The 26,822-nt window shown below is 38.5% G+C and overlaps 1 protein-coding gene across 4 annotated transcripts in view; it reads left to right on the top strand.

The window, feature by feature from the left end:
• ARHGAP10 (Rho GTPase activating protein 10) overlaps window positions 1-26,822 on the top strand; it is a 337,434-nt gene that overhangs the window by 153,715 nt on the left and 156,897 nt on the right. For all 4 annotated transcript variants that reach the window (XM_064383837.1, XM_064383836.1, XM_064383838.1 and 1 more), the window contains 3 exons: window positions 18,374-18,452; window positions 21,441-21,486; window positions 24,471-24,536. In XM_064383837.1, the coding sequence (XP_064239907.1) occupies window positions 18,374-18,452; window positions 21,441-21,486; window positions 24,471-24,536 (191 nt within the window). The remainder of the gene's footprint in view (window positions 1-18,373; window positions 18,453-21,440; window positions 21,487-24,470; window positions 24,537-26,822) is intronic.

Genomic DNA, 26,822 nt, shown 5'->3' with positions numbered 1-26,822 from the left:
CATCTTAAAAAACAAAAGCCACTACAGCCACCATGACCAATGAAACCACCCTTCCCTTTCATTTACTACCCATTTCTTTTTACTCTCTAAACAGCAACAATTCCTGAAAAAGCTGTGATATTTATGGTCTCAAATTTCTTTTCTGGCCAGGCGCAGTGGCTCACACCTGGAATCCCAGCACTTTGGGAGGCCAAGGTGGGTGGATCACCTGCGGTTAGGCATTTGAGACCAGCCTAACCAATATGGTTAAACCCCATCTTTTCTAAAAATATAAAAATTAGCTGGGCGTGGTGGTTGCCTGTAGTCCCAGCTACTTAGGAGGCTGAGACAGGAGAATCGCTTGAACCCGGCAGGTGGAGGTTGCAGTGAGCCGACGTCATGCCACTTCACTCCAGCCTGGGTGATAGAGTGAGACTATGTCTCAAAAGAAAAAAAAAAAATTTCTTTTCTCTTCTCTTTTGAGCTCTGTGCTTGGGCCTCTGCCCCACTCTCCACTGTAGTTGTTTTTGTTAAGGTCATCAGTGGTCTCCGTGTTGCTGTGCCTGGTGGTCGATTCCAGTGCTCGTGGTCTTCCCTCGCAGCATCCCTGACATGGCCCATCACTCTCTCCTCCATCATACACTTGCTTCAAGGACATCACACCTCCTCCTCGCATCACTAGCTTCTTCACTCTTTATAACCCTTTGCCAGTTCTTTGCTTCTCAGACCCCTGGATGCTGGAGTTCTCTGGGTCTAAAAGGCATTTCAGACAGTGTAGTCGTGGGGAATAGTGATTGTTCTTTGAAGGTTTTCCAAGAAGTCTTGGGGGTGGGAGGGGGGTTGTTACATTCCCCTAACATCTTATATAGGTATATGAATTCACTCCTACCATATAAATACTAATATATAAATCTTCATTTTTTTCTGAAAAGTTATGCATGCTTATTTAGTCTGAACTTTTTCTAAAGCCTCTTGGTTAACTTAGAAAATAATTTTCTTTATGTGTGCATCTCCTTTAGTCTAGAAGATCAAGCTGCTTTTAAAAAACAAATACAGACTCCCCCCGTTTTTAGTTTATTTCCTCATTTCTAAACAGAGAAACATTCATTCTGGTTTGGTGTTACCGATAGATGCTGTTTGGGGTCCCTTAATTTCCTACCATTCACCACCTTCTATGTTTACATTTAATCTCGTGTGGAACAAAATCTGGCAGGAGGTGAATGTACTTTGAGATCTGTAATTCTGGGGTCTTGAAAGTGTTACTTAGTGAAAAATGTGAATGAAATAGGCTCTTGTCTACTTTCCTAAGTGGAATGAGGAATCAGGGAATTAAAAGTAATTTGTTCCTTGTCTATTAGATTATGAATTCTATGAGGGTAGGAACACTGCCTTACTTAGTATTGCTTGGTATCGTAATACCGAATGTAATGCTTTGTACATGGTGGACATTTATCAGATTTGTACTAGATTAAATGAAATTGAATTGTTGCTCAGAAGTGACTGAACTGTGATTAGATTCAATCAAGCAACTGTCAGTCAGCTGTCCTTTTCGTCTGCCCCACACTGCTACACCATGAGCTCCAGCGTCTTCATTCTGCTTCAAGAAAAATTAACCTATTGTGGAGTGTGTGGGTATTATAAATGGATCTCTGATGGAGTTTGTACAATATTTATATAGGGTGCCTTCTTATTTTCTTTTTTTTTTTTTGAGACAGAGTTTTGCTCTTGTCACCTAGGCTGGAATGCAATGGCGGGATCTCAGCTCACTGCAACCTCTGCCTCCCGAGTTTGAGTGATTCTCCTGCCTCAGCCTCCAAAGTAGCTGGGAACAGGAGCACACCACCATGTCCAGCTAATTTTTGTACTTTTGCTAGAGATGGGGGTTTCACCATGTTGGCCAGGATGGTCTTGAACTCTTGACCTCGGGTGATCTGCCCCCCTCAGCTGCCCAAAGTCCTGGGATTATAGGCTTGAGCTACGATATTGGCATGGCCCTTGTATTGGGTACCTTATTACAGCAATTTAACAGTTGATTGTATATGTCTAATATAAACATATTTTGTCTTCTTTGCAAGTATCTGTTTTTGCTATTTTTTTAATTTCCTGTGTTGGAAAGGGCAGTCGGGTAGCATTTTGAAGTAGGTGATATTTAAGAAACTGCACAGTGGAGTCTGGGCTTGCATTTGATCTGTGTAGATATAAATCAAGAGCTTTAACTTATTTGTGCCATTATTTCAGATCCGATTTGGTTGCATATAACAGAAAAAGTCAAGATGGCTTAAATGGTATCAAAGTTTATTTTTTTCTCTTGTTTGGAAGTCCAGAGGTTGCCAGATCAGGGTTGACATAATCCTGCCCTTTCTTGAGCTTGGTTTACCTTCCCAGTCACCCAAGGCACGAGGCAGCATATAGCACTGTTCTTTTTATCACATAGCACTGTCTCTGGTTGTAGGGACATTTCCCAGTGCTTGCATAGACTGCTTTTGCTCACAGACCATTGGCTGGAATGGATTTATGTGGTTACATCTCTAGTTGCAAGGGGGGGGGCTTCTAAATCCTAAGGTTGGGAAATTGCAGTCTTTTGTTTTCAGAGGTCCATGTGCTGTTCTAGTACTTTACTGTTACTGAGAACCAATGGGAGAATGGCTAATGGAGGCTGGGGCAGAGCCTAGCTAGCCATTAGACTGTTACTGAGAACCAATGGGAGAATGGCTAATGGAGGCTAGGGCGGAGCCTAGCTAGCCATTAGACTTACTGAGAACCAATGGGAGAATGGCTAATGGAGGCTGGGGCAGAGCCTAGCTAGCCATTAGACTGTTACTGAGAACCAATGGGAGAATGGCTAATGGAGGCTGGGGCGGAGCCTAGCTAACCATTACTGCTTTGATTGTCAGTGGTTAGATGGATGTGTGCTTCATTTTTTTCTCCCTCAATTTACTAAAAGGTTACTCTGAATTTTTCTTAGCTAAGAGACAGCATTTAAGATCACAGATTTGAAAATCAAGTCTGATAAGGGACTTACTTCTAGAATATATAAAGAACCATTATAACTCAATAATACATAGATAGGTAACAACAATATGGTCAGAAGACCTGAATTAGACATTTCTCCAAAGAAAATATACAAGTGGTTAATAAGCACATGAAAAAAATGCTTACTATTGTTAGCTGTTAGGGAAATGCAAATCAAAACCACAATGAGATACCACTCTTACCTACTAGGATGGCTATAAATAAAAAGCCAGATAATAACAAGTACTGGCAAGCATATAGAGAAATTGAAATCCTCATACACTGAGGGCGGGACTTTAAATGGAATAGCTGCTTTGGAAAACAGTTTGGCAGTTCCTCCGAAAATGAAACACAGCATTGCCATCTGACCCAGAAATTCTGCTCCTAGCTATAAATTCAAGAGCAATGAAAGCATATGTTTACACAAAACCTTGTGCATGAATGTTCATAGAAGCATTATTCATAATAGCCAAAAAAGTAGAAACAACCCAAATGTCTATTAAGACATTAATGGATAAATAAAATGTGGTAGAGCCATACAATGAAAAATGATTTAGCAATAAAAAAGAATTAATACATGCTACATATGAATGACACTTGAGAACATAATGCTAAGTGAAAGAAGCCAGTTATAAAAGGCCGTGTATTATGATTCTATTTATACAAAATGTCCAGGACAGACACATCTATATAGACAGAGAGTAAACGAGTGGTTACGTAGGTCTGGAGGTTTGGAAAGAAATGGGGAGTGATGGCTAATGGGTACAGGTTTTCTTTTTCCCCTCAGGGTAATAAAAATGTTCTGACATTGATTTTGGTGATGGTTATGCATCTATGGATATGTTACAAGCTGTTGAATTGTGCCTTGTAAGTGGATAAATTTTATGGTGTGAATTACATGTTAATAAAGCTATTTTAAACAATGAAACACAGCTACAAATGAATACCTACCATAACTAAAAGAAGGGTCTTAAATCACTATAAACTATCACTGCATGACATCAGCCACATTTCAGAGACCTTGGGGTGTGAAAAGATCAGGTCACTCAATTTTTTAGGTTGGAGACATTGTATTTTGTATGGACATTTTCTCCATGGCAAGTGGTAGTCTGTTAGGTGTAGCTTTCTTCCCTGAAGGGTGGAATATCACCCTTCCCCTGCCCCAACAATTTTGTTACATAACGTGCTGTTAGCTTTGTTGGCATGCTTGCCACATGCCACTTTTTGCTGTGACCCCCCCCCCCCCGACATTTGCTTGATAAATAATTACCATTCTGTAAAAGTTCTCCCACACATCACATTCAGGCACTGCTTGAAGAAAATGCTTCCCGTTTTGCTCTCATTAATCTGACATTTCAAATATTATATTTGGTTTCATTTTGCCTGGTTCCCGTATATCACTCTTGAAAAGATGGCAAGATGCGTCTGACTTTTAGAATTTACTCATTTATAGTTTTATGTTGAGGATGAGAGGAGGAAATCACCTTTGTATCTGGAAGCATTAGGCATTTTAGAGTGATTTTATCCCAACCACTTTAATTAGTATCTGTGTGCATGATGCTGTGCCGTTTCTCACTTTAGAAGAGTGAGTTACGAGCATGTTGCCTTCAGAAGCTCATGCAATTTGACTGAATATAAGAATGTTTATGGAACACATTAACCGTACTAACATTTGTAAACGTTTTAGAGAGCCTCTCACCCAGGCACCTTGACAGTTGTTCACTGTTTTTGGCACTGAGGATGCAACAATAAACTAGAAACTAACAGACTTGAAATTCAGGGAACTCACAGACCAGGAGGATTTAGAATCAAATAACAATTCAGAGGTCTGAGGTGCTGTGGAAGATGAGCAGCGTGAGGGAGTGTGCGGTTGGCTGGAAGAGCTTACTAAAGACAGTGATTTTTAAAATCGACTCTTGAAGATTAGGTCACGAGTTTGGAGACTCAGAGGACGGGGGGCCCAAGGCAAACAGGAATCACAGGAAGTATGGAGAACACATGTTGAGATAATCCTTTAAGTCACAGGTTCTCAACTATGGGTGATGTTGCTCCCAGGGGACATTGGGAACTATCTGGAGACACTGATATAACTTATTTTAACTGTATGTTTGGGGCTGGGGGTTAGAGGAGGGCAGGGAGTTGCTACAGACATCTAGAGGGTAGAGGACAGTCATGCTGCTGAACACCCTACAGTACACAGGGCAGGCTTCTGCAGCAAAACATCATCCGGTCCAAAATGTCAGGAGTGCCACTGTTGAGAAGTCCTGCTTTAATGCATGTGTTAAGACAGAGACCCCTACAAATACTTGCGGAATTGAATGGAAGTAGTAAGCTTTTTAAATGTAAGTTTTTTTTTATGTAAGTGGAATTATACCTTTTTGTTGAGGTGGAGTTTTTGCTCCTGCTGCCCAGGTTGGAGTGCAATGGCACGATCTCGGCTCACCGCAACCTCTTCCTCCCAGGTTCAAGCAATTCTTCTGCCTCAGCTTCCCCAGTAGCTGGGATTACAGGCATGCACCACCATGCCTGGCTAATTTTTTGTATTTTTTTTAGTAGAGACAGGGTTCTCCATATTGATCAGGCTGGTCTCGAACTCCCAATCTCAGGTGATCTGCCTGCCTTGGCCTCCCAAAGTGCTGGGGTTACAGGGGTGAGCCACCACACCTGGCTGAAATATAAATGCATTTCGGTGAATACATATATTTTTCAATGACTATATATTTCAATGAATATATATATATATATACACACACACACACACACACATATATATATATACACACATATATATATATGAGAGACTCTATAAAATGCTTACAAATATTAGTACAGTTAATGTGTTACATAAACATTCTTATATCAAGTCAAATTACATGGGCTTCTGAAGGCAACACGCTTGTAACTCACTGTTTTAAAGTAAGAAATGGAATGGCATCATGCACACAGGTGCTAAATAAAGTCATTGCTATAAAATCACTCTAAAACGCCTAATGCTTCAGATACATAGGTGATTTCCTCCTTTCATCCTCAACATAAAAACATCAATGAGTGAATTCTAAAAGTCAGAAGCATCTTGCCATCCTTTCAAGAGTGTATCATATATATATATATATATAATATATATTTCAATAGAAAAGTAACCATAGCTTAATTTAATTATAGTATAAGCATGAAGTAAAGCAATGATGGAAAGGGCTCTGTGCTTCTTGATTCTTCCATGTGATTCATTCAATGATGATCCAGTTATTCAGGAACTACCAAGATACCAGTGTAGAGAGAAGAGCACAGAAAGTTATTCTAAAAGAATTTTAGTGGAACTGGTGGAACATGAAGTGGGTACAGTTAGAAACAGCATTTCTAATATATAGCTCTCTGTTTTTTTCATAGAACGTAAGAATTTGCTCTAATGATGATATTGTTGATGGTGATGTATTGAAAGACGTTTTATATTTGGCTCTGATATTTAAATGGAAATCTGAATTGACATTAATATGGATTTATTTTTAAATTGTATGCTGAAGGACATTGGAGTGTGGGCCATAGAAAAATGTTTAGTTTTCTGAATAAAGCCAGAATCAAACATTTTGTACAAGAGTTTTGTGGAGATACGTCTTCATTAATTTTGCATAAATGCTTTGTTGTGGGATTGCTGGGGTATGGTAGATGTATGTTTGACTTTTCAGGCAATTAGGTTACAAAGTGATTTTGCCCTCCCATCAGCAAAGTATGAGAGTTCCATTTGCTCCGTTTCCTTACTAACCTTTGGTTATGTTAATGTTTTTCATTTTAGCCAGTTTTGACTATTGATGTTGAGCACTTCTTCCTGTGCTTATTGGCCATTTACGTTTTTTCTGTCCTATGAAGTGTCTTGTTAAAATGTTTTGCCCATTTAAAAATTGTGGTGTTGGTCTTTTTGTTATTGAATTGTAGGAATTTTTTATTCTAGAAACAAATCATTTACCAGACATAATAATCATGAATATTTTCTCTGATCTGTGGCTTTCCTATTTTTTTCTTCAGTGTCTTTTGATGAGAATAATATTTTAACTTGAAGTTGAATTTATCCGTTAAAAAAATTTATTGGTAAGGCTTTTTGTGCCAAGACGTTTTTTTTTTTTACTCTAAGTTTGAAGAAATTTTCCCATGTTTTCTTATAAAAACTTTATAGTTAGTCTATGATCCATAAAGATTTTTGGGGAATGCATGATGTGAGACATGAGGGTTGAGGTTTATTTGGTTTTTCCCCAGGTAAATAGCCAGTATTTCCACCATTTATTGATAAAGACTTTCTTCTCATTTCATTATTTTGGCACCTTTCTCAAAAAATCACTTGACTGTGTCTAGATTCTCTATTCTGTTGCATCTCTGTTTTTTTTGCCAGTAACACACTTAACCATGATTACTGTATTGCTAGTCATGTGTTAAAAGTCCTCTGTTACTTTTAAAACAATTTTGGCTATTGTAGGGCCTTGTTGGTGTTTCCATATAAATTTTAGAATTAATTTATTTTTACAAAAAACCGAAAACTCATAGGTCAGTATTGTGAATGTAGAACCTTACAATTCATGAACTTGACTTTCCATTTATTTAGAGCTTTCACTTGTCCCAGTAATGTTTTACAGTTTTCAGCATAGAGGTCATGGACATTTGTTTGGTGTTAAAATTTCCCTAAATATTTTGTGTTTCTGCATGATAATTTAAAATGATACTTGTTTTACTTTTAATTTCCAACTGGTCACTATTAGTATGTAGAAACATGCTAAGTTCACTTAGTAGTTCTGTTAGTTCTAGCAGTTTCTTTAGGATTTTTTAAGGTACACAGTGATTTTGTATGTGATCAAAACAGCATTAGGGCCAGGCATGGTGGTTCACACCTATAATCCCAGCACTTTTGAAAGCTGAGGCAGGAAGATCACTTGAGCTGAGGGTTAGAGACCAGCCTGTGTACATAGTGAGACCCTGTCTCTTAAAAAAAAATTTCACCAGATACTGTGTTGTTTGCCTGTGGTCCCAGCTATTGAGGACACTGAGGTGGGAAGACAGCTTGAACCCAGGAGGTTTAAGGCTGCAGTGAACCATAATCACGTCACTGTACTCCATCTTGGACAACAGAGAAAGACCCTGTCTCAAAAAAATAAATAAATAAATAAATAAAAGGACAGCTTTATTTCCTCCTTTCCAATCTGTACACCTTTTATTTCTTTTACTTGCCTGCCTACAGTGCCTGAGACTGCCTGTGAAATGTTTAATGGAAGTGGTAATATTGGCCATCTTGCCTTGTTCCTGATCTTAGTGGGAAAAGTGTTCATTATTTTACTTCAAAGTGTATCCTTAGCTGAAAATTGCTTGTAGATACCCTTTTCATTTTGGGGAAGTTTTTATTTATTCCCAGTTTTAATCATGAATTGGTTTGAATTTTGACAAAATGTTTTTTGGTGTTTATTGAAATAATCGTTAAATATGCTTCTTTAATCTTTTGATGTGAATTACATTGAGTTTTGTAAGTTAACCTCATATTTCTGAGATTAAACTTTACTTGGTGATGTACTAGCATTTTGTACATTGCTTCATTTTGCTGGTATTTGGGGTTAAGGATTTAAAAATTTATGTTCATGAGAGATATGTGTGTTATGATCTTTCTTTTTAATGTCCTTGTTGGTACCAAAGTTACGATGGCTATAGAAAAGAGTTGGGAAGTTTTCTCTTCTTCACTTTTTTTTTTTTAATAAATGTGTGTGTCATATTGGTACTAAGTGTTTGAGGTAATTCACCTGGGAAGCCATCTTGGCCTAGAGTTTTCATTGTGAGAAGTTTAAAAATTTTAAATTCATTTTATTTAGTATATATAATTATATTCAGATTTCCTATTATTCTTGGGTTTTGATAAATTTTGGTTTCAAAGAATTTATTTTCTCTAAGTTGACTTTATTGGCATAAGTGTCATAATATCTACGTGTTCCTTTCGTATCTATAGGATTTAGATTTATAATGATAACTCTTCTTTTATGCTTGGTATTTTTGTTTCATATTTTCTTGATAAGTTGTGCCTAGAGGTTTATCAATTTTGTTAATATTTTCAGAGAATCCATATAATCCACTTTTTATTTCATTTGTTTCTGCATTTATTTATTTTTTTTAACTTTGGATTTAATTTGTTTTCCTTTTCATTCTCTAAGTTAGAAGCACAGATCATGAATTTTACACCTTATTTTTGAGGTGGGCATTTGAATCTATAAATTTTCTCCTAAGGTCTATATCAGCTTTCATTCCACAATTTTTGATTTGTTTTATTATTCAGTTAAAAATAATTTATTTCCTATGTGATTAGGCTATAGATTGAAAACGTGATATTTAGAAGTATTTTTTAAAAATTCTAAATGGCTAGAGATATTCCACATGTAATATTATTGTTTTTTTCTACTTTAGTACTCTTTTGGTCACAGAAAACACAGCTTATAGTCTATCAATATGTATTGAATATAGAAAAGATTTTTTTTTGTATGTGTACATATTATATTGTCTTAATGATCCTTTTATGAAATATCTATGATAATATCTTGAAATCTACCTTCTGATATTAATGTAGCTACACTTGCTTTCTTACACTCAGTCTGTATAGCATATCTTTTTTCATCCTTTTCCTTTTATCTGATTCTTTATGTTTAAACTTTTTTTTCCTTTTAAACAGCATATAATTGAGTCCTGCTTTAAAAAAAAACCATGTTAGCTATTGCTTTTTTTTTTTTTTTCATTTTGAGATGGAGTCTCACTCTGCCACCCAGGCTGGAGTGCAGTGGCGCAATCTCGGCTCACTGTAACCTCTTTCTCCTGGGTTCAAATGATTCTCCTGCTTCAGCCTCCTGAGTAGCTGGGACTACAGAACCATTGCTTTTTAATCGGAGTTTTAGTTAATTTATATATGATATAATTAATTTTTTTTTTTTTAAGAGATGGGGTTTTGCTGTGTTGCCCAGGCTGGTCTTGAACTCCTGGCTTCAAGCCATCTTCTTTCCTTGTCTTCCTAAAGTGTTGGGATTACAGGTATGAAACACTCTGCCCAGCTGATTCATATATAATTTTGATATGTAAGGGTTTAAACTGCCATCTTGATTTTGATTTCTAGTTTCCATGTTTGCTTTTCTTAGTTCTTTGCTGTTGCCTTTTCTATTGAATTTTTAGTTATGCCTTTTTACGTATTTTTTAGATGGTGTCTCACAGTATAACGTGAATTTTAAAATAATCACAGTATCTACCTTCTCAAAAATAAAGAACCTTAGAACAGTGGACGACTTCCAGTCATCCTTTTGTTCTCTATGCTGCTGTTAGTATATATTCTAATTCTACATATAGTATGAATGTGGGAATGACATAGCATTTGAACTACATGTGTTATGAAGTAATTATACATGACTTATTTTATGAAATCAGTAATCAGTGGTCTTTTAAATAAATTTAATGTTTATTTACATATAGGTATATGCATACATGTGGGTGCAATTTTTTTGGCTATATTTTTAACAGTAAGATATTTGTCCTTTCTGGTTGTCTTTATTCTTTTCTGCAAAACTGGGTTTTTATCTTGTGCCATTTCTTTTAAGTTCCTGAGGCTTCCTTAGTTTGAGCATTTCTTGTAATGCAGGTCTGCTAGAGAAGACTTCTTTCCTATTTTGCCTATCTGGAAATGTCTTTTATATTGCCTTCATTTTTGATGGATATAGAATTATTTTCATAGATTTCCCCTCATATGTTTTAAAGAAGTCGTTTCACTGTCTTCAGGCTTCCACTTATTTTCTGATGATAAATTATCCATCTTTCTTATCAGTCTCTCCTCTCTCCTCTTTCTTCTTTTTCTCTTGCTGTTTTCAGGATTTCTTTTTAAATGATTTTTATGGTTTTTTTTCCCCTTAATGTTGCTTTGCTCAGGGTTCATTGAGGTTCTTGGATATGTAGGTTTGATATTTCTTATCAGTTTTAGAAAATCTTAGTCATTATCTCTTCAGATGTTTCTTCTCCATTTTCTGTTGATTTTTCTGGGTTTCGAATTAACTTATGTTAGACCATTTGATGCTGCCCCTGGAGATTTCAGCTTCTCTGTTTGACTTTTCCCACCTGATTTCTATCTCTGTGTTTGGATAGTTTCTGTGGATCCATCTTCAAAACCATTCAGTAAGTCTCTATGAAGTTCCAAACTTTTTCACATCTTCCTGTCTTCTTCTGAGCCCTCCAAACTGTTTCAGCCTCTGCCTAGGTTGTCTTTAGAGAGAGAGATGGGGTGGGGTGGGATTGGGTGGGGAACTGCCAAACACTTTTAAACTATCGGATCTTGTGAGAACTCACTATCAGGAGAGTAGCACCGGGCGGGGACGGGGGCAGGGGTGGGGGTGTGTGTGGCGCGCCACCCGGGTGATCCAATCACCTTACACCAGATCCCTCCTCGACCTGTGGGGATTACAATTCGAGAATCCCTCCAGGCATGCCATGCCATCTCTGAGTCGGACACAGTAGGTGTATATGAATAGCCCCTCGGATCACAGCAGGGCTGTCTCTTTCATTCCTGTTCTCAGACTTCCTCATGAGCACTTGAGGTCCCATGGACAAGAGTTGGAGGGTGGGTTCAGACTCTCTTTGCATCTAGGTCTCCTAGGAATTCTAAACCATCACACCAGCCTGTGCTCCACCTTTAAAATTTTGTTAAAATTCCACTGTTTTCTTTGTCTATGATGGTTTCCTTTTTGTCCTGCTGCTCCACCAAAGATGAAAGCAGCTGGGGTGTGTGTGTGTGTGTGTGTGTGTGTGTGTGTGTGTGTGTGTGTGCCTGTGTGCCTGTGTCTTTGTCTTCTGTCCAGGGAGTGGCTTGTCACTCTTTGGATTTTCATTCATTAGGTCTTTTTTACATCTTGGCTTTTAAACTAGTTTTTGAAAAACAGTAATTTTATAGGTTCTCCATCTTGTTCTTATTGGTAGAATGGGAATGACGTTCTCTCATAATTTTTTTACATTCCAGGTGGAAGCAACAGTTCTCTAATGATTAATTGCTTGAATTCACTTTTATTGGGACTTATAATCTTCTGACTGTCACTGCTCATGTGCTCTATTTAAAACTTTTTTTGGTGGACAGAAGAACAAGTTATTATAAAGACTTTACCTTGAGTAAAATTAGGCAATGTACTTTTATCATCTATGGAAAAAAATGTATGAGTCATAGATTTATACTTTATATTTTTTTCCCCAGAAACCCTATGAGAAACTAACTACATCTCTATAACTTTAAAAACTTTTTTTGGCTTCAGCCTTCTCATAATAAAATGCAGGGCAGAATTTGTTATGTGCTGGTTTGTTTTTTTCTTTTTCCTTTTCAACATTCCTATTAGAAAAGCGATAGAATATCCCTGATTGTTACCATTATAAGTTTTGGTACCTGCTTTTTTTGTTTATTCACTTCACAGCTCCTCTATTTACAATAATGTCTCCTTAGACCCGTGAATGTTTCTCTCTACATTTTTCTTTGTGTATTTTCCAAATTTATAAGCTCAGTATCTGTCACTTAAAATACAAGCGTAAAACCTGTCTTCTACATGCTTAGAGAGAGCTACAGAACATGCAATTGAAATAGACTTAATAGAAATGGAGTGAAATGTAGAATATAGATAATAGGCAGTTTCTTATGCTTTGGCTGAGTGTAGTGCCTGATTGGTAATAGCCATGTATTTGTATTTGTATTTTTTTTGAATGAACGAATGAAAAATTGAAGTGCTGATTTATGAACTTAAGTTCTTTATTTTTTTTTGAGACGGAGTCTTGCTCTGTCACCCAGGCTGGAGCGCAGTGGTGCGATCTTGGCTCACTGCAACCTCCACCGCCCAGGTTCAAGTGATTCTCCTGCCTCAGCCTCCCAAGTAGCTGGGACTACAGGCACGTGCCACCACCCCCAGCTAATTTTTGTATTTTTAGTAGAGACGGTGTTTCACCATGTTAGCCAGAATGGTCTGTATCTCTTGACCTCATGATCAGCCCACCTCGGCCTCCCAAAGTGCTGGGATTACAGATGTGAGACACCGCACCTGGCCAGGTTCTTTTATTCTTAAGAATTCTTCTAGGCCGGGCGCGGTGGCTCACGCCTGTAATCCCAGCACTTTGGGAGGCCGAGGCGGGTGGATCACGACGTCAAGAGATCGAGACCATCCTGGTCAACATGGTGAAACCCCATCTCTACTAAAAATACAAAAAAAAATTAGCTGGGCATGGTGGCGCGTGCCTGTAATCCCAGCTACTCAGGAGGCTGAGGCAGGAGAATGCCTGAACCCGGGAGGCGGAGGTTGCGGTGAGCCGAGATCGCGCCATTGCACTCCAGCCTGGGTAACAAGAGCGAAACTCCGTCTCAAAAAAAAAAAAAAAACTCTTCTTCTAAAAATAATTTATGAATTTAAGAACTTGTTTAATGTTCCTTTAGATTCCAATTCCCAAAGTTATATACTACAGATAATAATTAGGGTTTTAGATAAAGGAAGAGATCCTGGCAGCTTACCTTATTTTACCTGGTTTATTTTTTCCTTCATGAAGTTTATACTGTCACCTATGTATTCACCAGGACTCAGTTTTGACCTGTGGTATATGATGCGTTATCCAGAGCTTAAAATGGTAGCTGGAACTTAGTAGGTACTCAGATTGTAGTTGGTTGAAATGAATTATTAGGTGAGTAAGAAGATGGCAGTGCTCTCAGCTGTACCGTGTAAGCATTGCAGCAGTATGGCTCCATGAACCCCCAGTCAGAACTTTCTCAGTTCTAATTCTTGCCCTAATGGAGTTACTAATGTTATCTTAGCTTCTCCATGAAACAAAGATGTGATCATTATTTTTTCCTTCCTTCCTCCTGTCCCTCCTTCCTCCCTCTCCACCCTTCTCTCTCTCTCTTCCATCGTTCCGTCCTTCCTGTCTGCCTGTCTGCCTGCCTGTCCATCCATATCCATCCATCCATCCATCCGTCTGTCCGTCCATCCATCCATCCATCCATCCATCCATCCATCCATCCATCCATCCGTCCATCCGTCCATCCGTCCATCCATCTAGAGACAGTTTCTTGCTGGTTTGCCCAGGCTGGTGTCAAACTCCTAGGCTCAAGCAATCCTCCTGCCTCGGACTCTCAATTTTGTTTTTTGTTTAATTGCAAATAATCTAACACATTTTGTAAAGTTTTTTGTTCTTTCCTATTTTCTGAGATTCACCATGTTTCCTTTACATCCATTAAATTTTATTAATAAAATATGTCCTTTGTTTCAGAAACTACAAAATTTTTGGATTTTGGTTTAACAGTGTGATGCTACTGATGCTGCAGTTTGAAATGTGTCCAGTATTTCTCAGTCTCAGTTTTTCTTAGTGATGTTCTAGCAATTGATTGTTAGAAAAGAAGAACTTGAGAAATTCAAAATGGCTGAAACATGTTTTAGTACACGTTTTATTTTTCCTACGCTAATACTTTAGAGGCAGGGACTCAGTAAATAGAAAATGAATATGAGCAGTCTTTGTGAGAAGATGGGAACCCAACCTTATTTAATACTAGTGTCTGATCCCTTTAATGATAAAGTAACGTGTTGCAAGTGTGAAGTGTTCTGAAGAATGTATAGTGTAATGAGTTAATTCTCAATAGTGGAATTGTTTTGAGTTGTATTATTTGCCAAAATATAAACAAACATAGAATTCTTTCCTTGTAGATGATCCATTTTTACTTACTCATCTTTCAACAAATTTGTTCTCTGCTGCCTTCCACAAAGGGCTGTATGGCTCAAGTTTGAGTCATTGTGCTTGGAGGAAAGGCATATAATAATACTTTACTTTTTATGCTTCTTTGGATTTTTATCCAGAAATAATACGACTGTTTGATCTGAAACCTGATAATTGCTTTTTCCCTCACTTCAGTATTTGTACTTCAGTCGTAACTCTTTAAGCCCTTCATCATTCAGCGGTTATTTCTGTGTTCTGTGTTCCCAGAATCAGCCGTTCTTCTTTCTGTCCAGCATCTCTATTTGCTGCTCTATGTGTAACTGGTGAGGAATATACAACCATCTATCTTCAGTTAATACTATTTTTCCTCCAGATATGAGCATCAGTGGGAAACTTTAAGGGAAAACAAAAAGGAACTAGAGAGGACAAGGAATTTTCTTAGGCTCATGGTCTGACTTTGAGAGTGTACATGTATTAGGTACTTAACTTGCTGCAGTGGTTCCTGGTTGTCACTGAATTCCTTTACTAGTTACTGATGGTATATTGTAGTTGATCTGTCTGTTATTTGTTATTCTGGGTGCAAAAGATTTCATACTCATTATTTTGTTGCCTGTGGCAAGTAGAAGCACTTCTGGAATATTTCTCAAGCCCATTCATTGTTTCTTTTTTCATTTCTGCCATTCTGTATCTCCTTTTAGTCTTTTAGTATCTCTCCGCAGTCAACTCTTGCCTGTCTTCGGTCCATTCTCCATCCAGCAACCAGAGTGTTCATGTGTAATTTTAACCTGATCTGGTCATTCCCCTACTAAAAACCTTTAGTGGCACTTAGGATCAATTAAATCCTTAGCATGGTTGTTCTCACACTGCTGCAAGGAACTACCTGAGATTGGGTAATTTATAAAGAAAAGAGGTTTAGGATGGGCGTGGTGGCTCATGCCTGTAATCCCAGAACTTTGGGAGGCCGAGGCGGGCGGATCACCTGTCAGGAGTTCGAGACCAGCCTAGCCAACATGGAGAAACCCATCTCTACTAAAAATAGAAAAAATTAGGTCAGTGTAGTGGCACACACCTGTAATCCCAGCTACTTGGGAGGCTGAGGTAAGAGAATCCCTTGAACCCAGGGGGCGGAGGTTATAGTGAGCTGAGATTGCTCCACTGCACACCAGCCTGGGAGACAGAGCAAAACTCTATCTCAAAAAAAAAAAAAAAAAAATTAAAAGAGGTTTAATTAACTTACAGTTTTGCAGGCCATATAGGAACAGGAGGCATGGCTGGGGAGGCCTCAGGACACTTAAAATCATGGCGGAAGGCAAAGGGGAAGCCAGCATGTTTATATGGCCAGAGCAGGAGGAAGAGAGAGAGAAGCGGGGGGTACTATACACTTTCCAACAGCCAGATCTTGTGAGAACTCTATCAGAAGAAGGGGGAAGTCCGCCCCTGTGATCCAGTCACCTCCCACCAGGTCCCTGCTCCAACTTTGGGAACTGTAGATGCCACATGAGATTTGGGTGGGAACACAGAGCCCATCTGTTTCACATGGCCAGGGAGGCCCTGTGTGGCTGGGCCCCCGTCTGCCTCCCCAGCTTTCAGTTGTGCCACTCTCCAGCAGGCTCATGGCGCCAGTGAGGGTCCTGATCTGAGCTCCTCTAGGGTGTGCTTTTGGTCTCCTGTGCACCCTCTCGGCTTAGGAGACAACTCTGCATTCAAAAAAATGTTTTCGGAGAGACTACTTTTTAAAGAGTAGTTTTCAGTTCACAATAAAAAGAGGAAGATACAGAGATTTTCCTTATTCCCCCCACTCCCACACATGCATAGCTTTACAACCATTATCAACACCCCCACCCGAGTATTGCATTTGTCACAGTTGATGAACCTACCTTAACATATCATAATAACCCAAAGTTCATAGTTTACATTAGGGTTCACTCTTGGGTTGTACATTTTATGGGTTTGCCCAAACATATACTGAATGTGTCCACCATTCTAGTATTATACGGAAGATTTCACTGCCCTAAACATCTTCTGTGCTCTGCCTGTTCATCCCTTTCCCTCCAGTCCCTGGCAGCCAGTGATCTTTTTACTGTCTCTGTAGTCTGACTTTTTCCAGAATGTCATGTACTTGAATCACACAGTATGTAGACTTTTCAGATAGGGTTCTTACTGAGTAGTATACATTTAAGCTCCCTCCATATCTTTTTTTTTTTTTTTTTTTTTTGAGACAGAGTTTTGCTCTTGTTGCCCAGGCTGGAGTGCAATGGTGCGATCTCTGCTCAACTCAACCTCCACCTCCCGGGTTCAAGCGATTCTCCTGCCTCAGTCTCCTGAGTAGCTGGGATTACAGGCATGCGCCACCACGCCGAGCTAATTCTGTATTTTAGTAGAGACAGGGTTTCTCCATGTTAGTCAGGCTGGTCTTGAACTCCTGACCTCAGGTGATCCACCCACTTTGGCCTCCCAAAGTGCTGGGATTACAGGCATTAGCCGCCATGCCTGGCTCTCCATGTCTTTTCATGGCTCCGTAGCTCATTTCTTTTTAGCACTGAATGATACTCCATTGTCAGGGTGTACTGCAGTTTATTCATTCATCTACTTAGAACATCTTGGTTGCTACAAAGTATTGACAGTTGTGAGTCAAACGTAATTTGGTAGTTTTTGTGAATAAACATCCATGTGCAGGTTTTTGTGTAGACATAGTTTTCAACTCCTTTAGGTAAGCATCAAGGAATGTGTTTGCTGCATCCTACAGTAACAGTATTTTTACTTTTGTAAGAAACAACCAGACTTTGAAAGTGTCCGTACCATTTTGGATTCCCTCCAGCAATGAATAAGAGTTCCTGTTGCTCCTCCTGTTGCTCCACATCCTCTTCAGCAGTTGGTGTTGTCGGTGTTTTGGATCTTGGCTATTCTAGCGAGTGTGTTGTGGTATTTCCTTTTAATTTGCATTTCCTTGACATCTGATAGGGTGCATCTTTTCTTATGCTCCTCTGCCATTTGTATATTCATATGTCTATTCCATAGGACCCAGTAATTCCACTTCTTGATATATACCCCAAAGAATTGAAAGCAGGGGCCTAAACAGGTACTTGTACATCCATGTTCATAGCAGCACTGTTCGCAACAGGCAAAAGGTAGAAGCAACCCAAGTGTCAATAGATGTGTGAATGGATAAAATGTGGTATGCACACACACAATGGAATATTAGGGTTTTATAAAGGAAGAGATTCTGACACGTGTTCCAACATGGATAGACCATGAATACATTATGCTTAGTGAAATAAGCCAGTTACAGAACGACAAACCACGTATGATTCCAGTCACATGTAGTACTTAGAGTAGTCAGTTCCACAGAGACAGAAAGTAGAATGGTGGTTGCCAGGGGCTGGGGAGAACAGCAATGAAAGTTATTGTTCAGTGGGTACAGTGTTTCGGTTTTGCAAGAGGAAAAAGGTTTTAATAGATGGTGGTGACGGTTGTGTAACATTGTGAACATATTTATGCCACTGAACTCTACACTTAAAAATGGTTAAGATGATAAATTTTCGGTTGCATGTATTTTACCACAGTTAAAAGTTAAAACAAAAAAAACTTACCAGCATTAAACCTTAGGAAAAACTTGCCTTTTTGTGGCCAAGGAGTAACCTGATCTGTTACTGGTGTCTTTCAGGCCGGGTCCCTTGACAATGCAGGCATTTTCCGAAGAGGAAAGGAAGCAGTGGTTGGAAGCCCTGGGTGGAAAAGAAGCTGTAAGAATAATCAGTGCTTGAGTTTTATTTCAAAGCCTTTAGAGTTGACTTGCATTCATTTTTGTTATTTTTGTTTAATATTTGAGAAAAGTTCCCTGCTGAAACAGGTATTTCAGAAATCATTTTGAAAGCATTCAAGATTCTAGTAATTTGACCTGGGCAAGCAGCAGTACATATAAGACTGATGTATCATTAGTTTTTATTCCTGAAATTTCTTGACTTGCCACTCCGATTTGCTTTGCTTGAGGAAGTCATCTAAATTCTCAATTTCTTCTTTCCTACTTGACAGTACTTTGGGTGATGAACGCAATAATGCCTGCAATGCATTTTGATCTTAGTGGAGATGAAATAGGAAATGTGAGACGGTGCAGGCAATATTATAAATACCTGCTGTAATTATTTTGCTTGATATAACAATTTAAAGTTTTATCTAGTGGTTTACAGTATGCAGTATTATGTAGCTTTAGTGAATGGGCCTCTGTATTCAGAGGGCTTTGAGGAATAAATTGAAGGTATTGGTGTAGATCCAGAGGTACTGGTATTCAGTCTGTTTGCCACTCTTGAAGCATTACTTTGATTTTGGTGGACTAGTGGCTTTTGAGAGTTGAGAAGTTTGGCAGATCATGTATTGGGGATTTAGTGAGGATAATTATGGAAAACGCCACAAAACCAATTTAAATAAATTCTACTTAAAGTATTATGTATGACTCTAAATAAACTGCCAGTGCAGGTAACAGGCAGGCTTATCTGGAAAGCATTTGCCAGTTTAGCAGGTTTGAGGAAAAAAAGGAAAGAGCATGGTTTGATAGAAGAGGGGTCATCTAGCGCAGAAACAGATTTCAGAATAGAGCTTATGAAATGGGCAAAAGCTAATGTAATCTCGTGGTAACAGAGAACACACTGGTGAGTGTATAGGAGACAAGAGCAAGGAGGCCACTCAGCAACGCGTGTGGCGATCTTGAAGTACTTGGAAAATGAAAACTCAAATTAACATGTTATAAAAATTGATGCTATATTGGGGACCGCATCACTCTTGCACCCCAAAAAAAATTGTCAGAATTGGGTGTCATCTTACCATATTTGGGCTGCATTTAGCCTCTGTAGTTTTACTTCTATTTTTTCTTCTTTTTTTTTTTTTGAGACAAAATCTCACTCTCTCACCCAGTCTGGAGCGTAATGGCGCAACCTTGGTTCATTATGACCTCTGCATCCCAGGTTCAAGTGATTCTCTTGCTTCAGCCTCCTAAGTAGCTGGGATTACAGTCACATGCCACCATGCCCGGCTAATTTTTGTAATTTTTAGTAGAGGTGAGGTTTCACCATGTTGGCTAGGCTGTTTTTGAACTCCTGACCTCAAGTGATCCACCCACTTTGGCCTCCCGAAGTGCTGGGATTACAGGCATGAGTCACCACACCCGGTCTTATTTTTATTTAGTCTTAATTTGTCCTTGAAATTTTTAGCTGGGAATCAAGAATATTTACAGCATTTATGGTTATTGAGACTGCAAAACAGGTTATACTAATCTTCTTTAGTAAAGACGGCACACTCACTAGAATATATCTACCCGGAGATTCAGGAAATATATTGGATTTGCATCCATTAAAATACAGAAGAAAAATTAGTGGTACTTTGGAAAGTGAGTTTGCATAGCAAAAAGACTAAGTCATTGAGAAATGAGTCTGTTGCCAGTGTCAGTGTAACCTTGAAGATGTAGTATATAACCTCTCTTTCAGAGTCAGGAGCCAAGTGATTAACTCAGAGATACACAGACAAAGCCAAGTCTGCAGAAAAACAGTGCTCAGCTATGTATTTATATGGGGACACTGAAGGGACTGCATATTTTTGGTGGGTGTTGTAAGCCTTGCAAATAATTTGCCAGCCTTATAGTTCTTAGAGGTTGCCTAGAATTGTCACCTTACTATTTCTGTTGTAGTTACTTAAATTATGGGCAGGAGTTATCTCTTTAGGTAAATACCAATTTTTAGAAATAGTGGTAAAAACATGAGCTCCATCTTAATGGTTAGAATACAGCAGTTTCTTTATCACTGTATAGCTTATGGCAGAGTATTTCAAATATACACAAACTTTCAATAAGTCCCTTAAGGACCCTGCCCCCTTCGTCTTATTTTTACTCACTTGGTATACCTTAGGGAGAGAAAAAGTCGTCTCAGAGATGTCCCTTTTTGTTATTTAGCTTTGAATCTAAGAATATGATAATATGTTAATAACTGAGAAAACACAACACACTATCTGCCTGAAGTTAGTGTCCCACACTTGTAGGGCTCACTCCTGAAAGAGTGCCCGACTTCAGATGCCCTTCACAAGTCTGGACCCTTGTATACTTCTGGCTAACTGGCTATAAATTGGGGATACCCATGACCTTCCTCAGTTTAATAATTTGCCAAATTGGCTCACAGAAGTCAGAGAAACACTTTACTTACATTTAGTAGTATTTTAAAAGATACAACTCCGGAACGGCCAGGTGGAAGAGACGATGCGTGGGACAAAGTCTGAAGTGAGGTTGAGGTGGGTGCACCACCCTCCCAGCACTTCCTCATGTTCACCAACTCGGAAGTTTATCAGAGCTCATTGCTGTTTCAGAATGTAATCGCCAGCTCAGTCCCAGAAAGGTTGGTGGGTAGGGCTGGAAGAAATATCACTGGGTCTTTCTGGTATTCAGCCCCATTCTGAGATGGACTATCCCAGGGCTCTATCAGAAGAGGTTACCTCATTAGCATAAACTCACATGTGATCAAAAGGATCTTGTTATGAATAACAAAAGGCATTCTTATTACTCAGGAAGTTGCAAGAGTTTAGAAGCTCTGTGCCAGGAAGTAGGGATGAAGACCAGTTTCTTACTCTATCACATTAACCAATAGCAAGCTTATGAAAATGTATTTTTTTTTTGTATGGTCCTCATTGTGCCTACTTGAATAATTTTTGCTGATTTGATTAAAAGATACTGTTTTTCCATTCTCTTTTACTAGCTGTCCCATAATTTTAATAGAGCCATCATCCCAAGACCAGAAGGAAGTAAGTGCTAATTTATAAAAATGATTATATCATCCTTTTCCATCTATTATTTTGTATACATTATGGATGTCAAGCTTCTTACCCTCTGCACTCTGTTATATAGAGGGGTATTACATGTAATAGTCCTCTGTTGCATGTTTTCTGTTTTACCCAGCGGGGACCTCTATAACATTTCTTGGACTACTGTAGACCTTGTTGATCTTTCCCATCTGTGGGCTTTTCTTTTCATTTCTTTTTCTGATAGAGTCTTGCTCTGTCGCCCAGGCTGGAGTGCAGTGGCATGATCATGGATCCCTGCAGCTTCAACCTCTTGGGTTTAAGTGATCCTTCCACTTCCATCTCCTGAGTAGCTGGGACTACAGGCGTGTACCACCATACCCAACCAATTTTTTTTATGTTTAATTTTGTTGTTGTTGTTGAGATGGGGTCTTGCTATGTTGTCCAGCCTGGTCTCAAACTCCTGGGGTCAAGTGATCCTCCTACTTCTGCCTTCCAAAGTGCTGAGATTGTAGGCATGGGTCACCTTGCCTGGCCTGTGGGCTTTTCTATGAGTCTTTCTCTACAAAAAAAACAAAAACAAAAACAAAACTGTACAAAATACTTTCTCTACATTTCACTTTGATGTTTATTCTCATAGCCATAAACAATCACATAAGAGTTTCAATTATGCACCTTTCAACTTCCAGTCTGATTTGTTAACTCCTGTGAGTAGGAGCTGTTTATCGAGGTCCCGTTTCCTACCCTTGATATGCTTTATCTGTATAGTGTCAGACTACAGGCTATATAAATAGTTTATCTGTACATCTTGGACAATAGCAACAACGACTAAATATATTCAAATATTCGAGGACAATGATCTTCACATGCCACTGTGTATACTTGAAGAAAATGAAACATGCCCAGCTTTGTACCCTGCATTTTTTTTACTGACGTTAAATAAAAATATGATATGATCTGCTGGGTTCCTGACAAATTTACTTTTGACGTATTTGGAGAAATTAAGCTACATTTATCAAAGGTCCACAGTTTGTAAACACTGTGGTTATGTAACATAGGATTTCAAAATAATTGTGATTACTTGAGCCAGTGTTTGAATAAAAGACAACTCTTGTAGCTTGGCACTGGCGACTGACAGGATGCCACAAGCAGCATATCCTGAGGCACCTTCTTCCCCCCTCCCTTCTTCCCGCTCTCTCTTCTTCCTTTTCCCCCTCTCTCCTTTGCTCTTTTCTAACATCTTTCTTCCTTCCTCCTTGCCCCTCCTACTCCTTTTTCTTTCCCTTCCCTCATTCTCGTTCCCTCCTCTCCCTTTTCTTTCCTTCTTTTTTCTCTTTCCCTTCTTACTTATTACAGAGATGTTAAAACATGGGTTTTTTTTTTTTTTTTTTGGGAAAACATGGTTTTGCTAGGCAGAAATAAATACTTCCATTTTATACACCTTTGTGAATACTGGATTTTTGAGCAGAAAACCACTGCCCAATTCATTAAAATTTTTTTCAAGCTTCACATTATGGGTTATGTATGAAGTTTATATTCATGAATTGTTTTTGTAACCCTTCTGAGGATTAGTGTTACTGTTCCCTGGGTTCTAAATGCAGTGGCTGAGGGTACTCTTCTTAATTTTTGAAACAAGAATTGTCATTCATCAGGATACACAAATATGCCAGCCTAATCATAGACAAGCATCTACTATATTAGAAAAAGTATAAAAATTATATTTCTAAAATTGTCTGCTCTGCCATATGAATCATCTGTTTTAAATTTATGAAAATAATAAAATATTATTTTAAAAGCTTGGAGCATGCTGTAAAATATCAAAATTTTAATTCAAGCTCATTGCCCAAATATTTTAAAAAAGCTTTTCTTAAAATTTTTCCTCCTATTTTTTTTTTAAGAAAAGGATTGTGTTCTTAGATTCTCAAGTAATTTAAGAACATTCATTCATATATATATATATATATATATATATATATATAGAGAGAGAGAGAGAGAGAGAGAGAGAGAGAGAGAGAGTGAGTTTAAGCTGCTGTTGGAATTTTTGGCAAAGTATATCTTAACTGTTTTTAGACAGCTTCCCCTAGAGATTTGTATCACTTTCTTTTTGACTTTTAAAATGACTTATATTTATTATTTTACAATACAAATTTATATATTATTGGTAAATAGATATCCTGATATTAATTTCAGGAAGTGCTCTAAATATATGAAATTCCTGCCAGGCACAGTGGCTCATGCCTATAATTCCAGCACTTTGGGAGACCGAGGCTGGCGGATCACCTGAGGTCAGGCATTTGAGACCAGCCTGACTAACATGGTGAAACCCTGTCTCTACTAAAAATACAAAAAATTAGCTGGGGGTGGTGGTGGATACCGGTAATTCCAGCTACCTGGGAGGCTGAGGTGGAAGAATAGCTTAAACCTGGGAGGTGGAGGTTGCAGTGAGCCGAGATTGTGTCACTGCACTCTAGCTTGGTTGACAGAGTGAGACTCCATCTGAAAAAAATAAAAAATATTATTAAATATAAAATTTCTATATTATTTAAATAAGGAATACATAGCCTTAAGCTTTTTTTTTTTTTGGTTAAGACAAGGTATTGCTGTGTCATCTAGTGCAGTGGCATGATCATAACTCACTGCGGCCTCTACTTCCTGGGCTCAAGCTATCCTCTTTCTTCAGCCTTCTGAGTAGCTGGGACTACAGGCACCCATCACTAAACCTGGCTAATTTTGAAGCATTTTTAGTAGAGACAGGGTCTCGCCATGTTGCCCAGGCTGGTCAGGAAATCCCAGGCTCAAGTGATCATTCTCCCTTGGCCTCCCAAAGTGCTGGGATTACAGGTGTGAGCCACTGTGCCAATCTGCCTTTAGCTTTTTAATAGTTAAATAAAAATTAGATTGGATTTAAATAATTTTTTCCTATTTTTGTAAGGAAGAGAAATGTGATAAATAATTGTACACTTAATGTTTTAAACTGTTTCTTGTAGGTGCACAGTTGGATAAGATGGGATTCACAATTATCAGAAAATGCATCAGTGCTGTTGAAACACGAGGTAATATGATTGAATCATTTCATTCATGAAAGGCTATAGGTATGTAAAATCTAAAAGTCTTTAAAAATACTTCTTGCATTTAAGTGTTATAAAATGAAATATGTTAATATAGAATGTTCATTCTGAGTATCAGAAGGGTCAGTTATTCATTTACTCTGACAATGTGGGATTTTCCTTTTTATTTACGTATTAAAATGTAAGGTCAGTGTTGAGATGAGAATTGTTTTAGTCTACTAGATCTGCTATAGCAAGATACCACAGACTTGGTGGCTTAAAGAATAGAATTTATTTTCTACTGTTTCTGGAGGGTAGAAGGTCAAGATCAAGGCGTCAAGTTCAAGGATTCTTCTGAGGCCTCCCTCCTTGGTTTGCAGATGGCCACCTTCCCGCTGTGTCCTCAGATTGCTCTTTTTTCTGTGCACGCACGTTTCTGGTGTCTCTTTTACATGGTGAAGTTTCTATTGGATTACATATTGAAGGGCCTGTTGGATTAGGGCCCACCCTAAAGGCCGCCTTTTAACTTGATCACCTCTTTAAAGCTGTCATCTCTAAATACAGTCACATTCTGAGAAACTGGTGGTTAGGGCTTCAACATGAATTTTAGGGGCATACAGTTCAGACCATAGAATCCTTAAAAGAATCAGCAGTGATATATAACTCACTGTAATCCCTTGTTGTTGATGCATTCTGAAGATACTCTCCATCCTCCGTTGTTGTGTGGGTCCCTGTTTAAAAAATAAGCTTGCCAGATGTGGTGACTCATGCCTATAATCCCAGGACATTGGGAGGCTGAGGAGGGCAGATCACCTGAGGTCAGGAGTTTGAGACCAGCCTGGCCAACATGGTGAAACGCTGTCTCTACTAAAAATATAAAAATTAGCTGGGCGGGATAGTGCCTATAATCCAGGCTACTTGGGAGGCTGAGGCAGGAGAATTGCTTGAACCTGGGAGGCAGAGATTGCAGTGAGCTGAGATTGCGCCACGCACTCCAGCCTGGGTGATAGATTCCATCTCAAAAAAAAAAAAAAAAAAAAAAATCAGCTTTATTGAGGTATAATTTGCAGACAGTAAAATTCACTGATTCTACAAATTGAGGAGTTTGGAAAACAGAAAACATACACAGTTGTGAAACTATTATATACATAGAAAATTTCTGCCCGAATGGTTTTCTGGCTCCTGCCTCCCTCCTTGGTCCTTGTATCTGCTGGGGTGCTTTTTAATTTTTACTTTTTAAAGTCAGGATCTCACTCTGTCACCTAGGCTGGAGTGTAGTGGTGTAGTGATAGCTCACTGCAGCCTCAAAGTCCTGGGCTCAAGCAAACCTTCTGTTTGGGCCTCCCAAAGTGCTAGAATTACAGACATAGCCACCATGTCTGTTCCTGAGATACTTTTTATCACTTGAGTTCTCCCCCTTTTTAAAATTTTCAGCATTTTTGTACAAATGGAATCATGCAGTTTATAGTCTTTTGACTCTGGCTTAGTCTATGTAATGCCTTTGAGATTCATCTGTTTGGTGGATACTTAGCTGAGTTCTATTTATTGCCTGGTATATTCTATTACATGGATATATCACAATTTGTTTATCCATTCACCTGTTGACAAATATTTGGGTTGTTTGTGTTTCCATTTTAAATTTAAGGAAAGCTACTTCCTCCACTGACCAATAACCCAAAGCATTTTTTTTTAAGTCTCTAAGCAAAAATTGGGCTGTTTTGCTATGCAGCCATTCCAGCAGACTTTGGAGAAACTAAATATTGAACGTTGCAAAACACGCGGTTTCTGGAGGTTGACAGTCTCTTTGTTTAGAGATCTAGTGAAGTGTGGATAAATTGAATATTTAGTTCACCCTCATATATTCTATATTCCAGTCTGACTTTGGATGACTTAGCGGGGTGAGGCACTGCCTTCACATTCTCTCTCCAAACAAGATCTTTGTTATAAAGACAGGACTGCCACCTGTGAAATTAGTGTGTCAGGTAATGGAGGAATAGGAGCCGTTTTATTATTTGGGGATTTGCCCATCAATAGTAAGAACCCATGCCACAGAAAGCCATTCTTCCCACATTCTCTTACAGTGGCAGTTCACACTGACAGGTTTTCATTCATTTCAATCTGCACTGAAGTTGAACTGACAAATTTATTATCCTGATACCTCGAAAGAATTTCAAAAAAAACCCTTCCATTTTAGTATCTCTCACTTAACACTCTTGTTTCTTTTTTTCTGAGTTTCTTAAGTAGAACTTTGTGTCATTTGCATGCTTATTAACTTTGATAAATTCTTTCACA

This window comes from Aotus nancymaae, unplaced genomic scaffold (assembly GCF_030222135.1).
Source record: "Aotus nancymaae isolate 86718 unplaced genomic scaffold, 86718_ANA_hifiasm-v0.15.2.pri h1tg000033l, whole genome shotgun sequence".
In the NCBI taxonomy this organism is placed as follows: Eukaryota; Metazoa; Chordata; class Mammalia; order Primates; family Aotidae; genus Aotus; species Aotus nancymaae.
The sequence above is the reverse complement of the archived record's forward strand: the minus strand, read 5'-3'. Positions and strand labels throughout refer to the sequence as shown.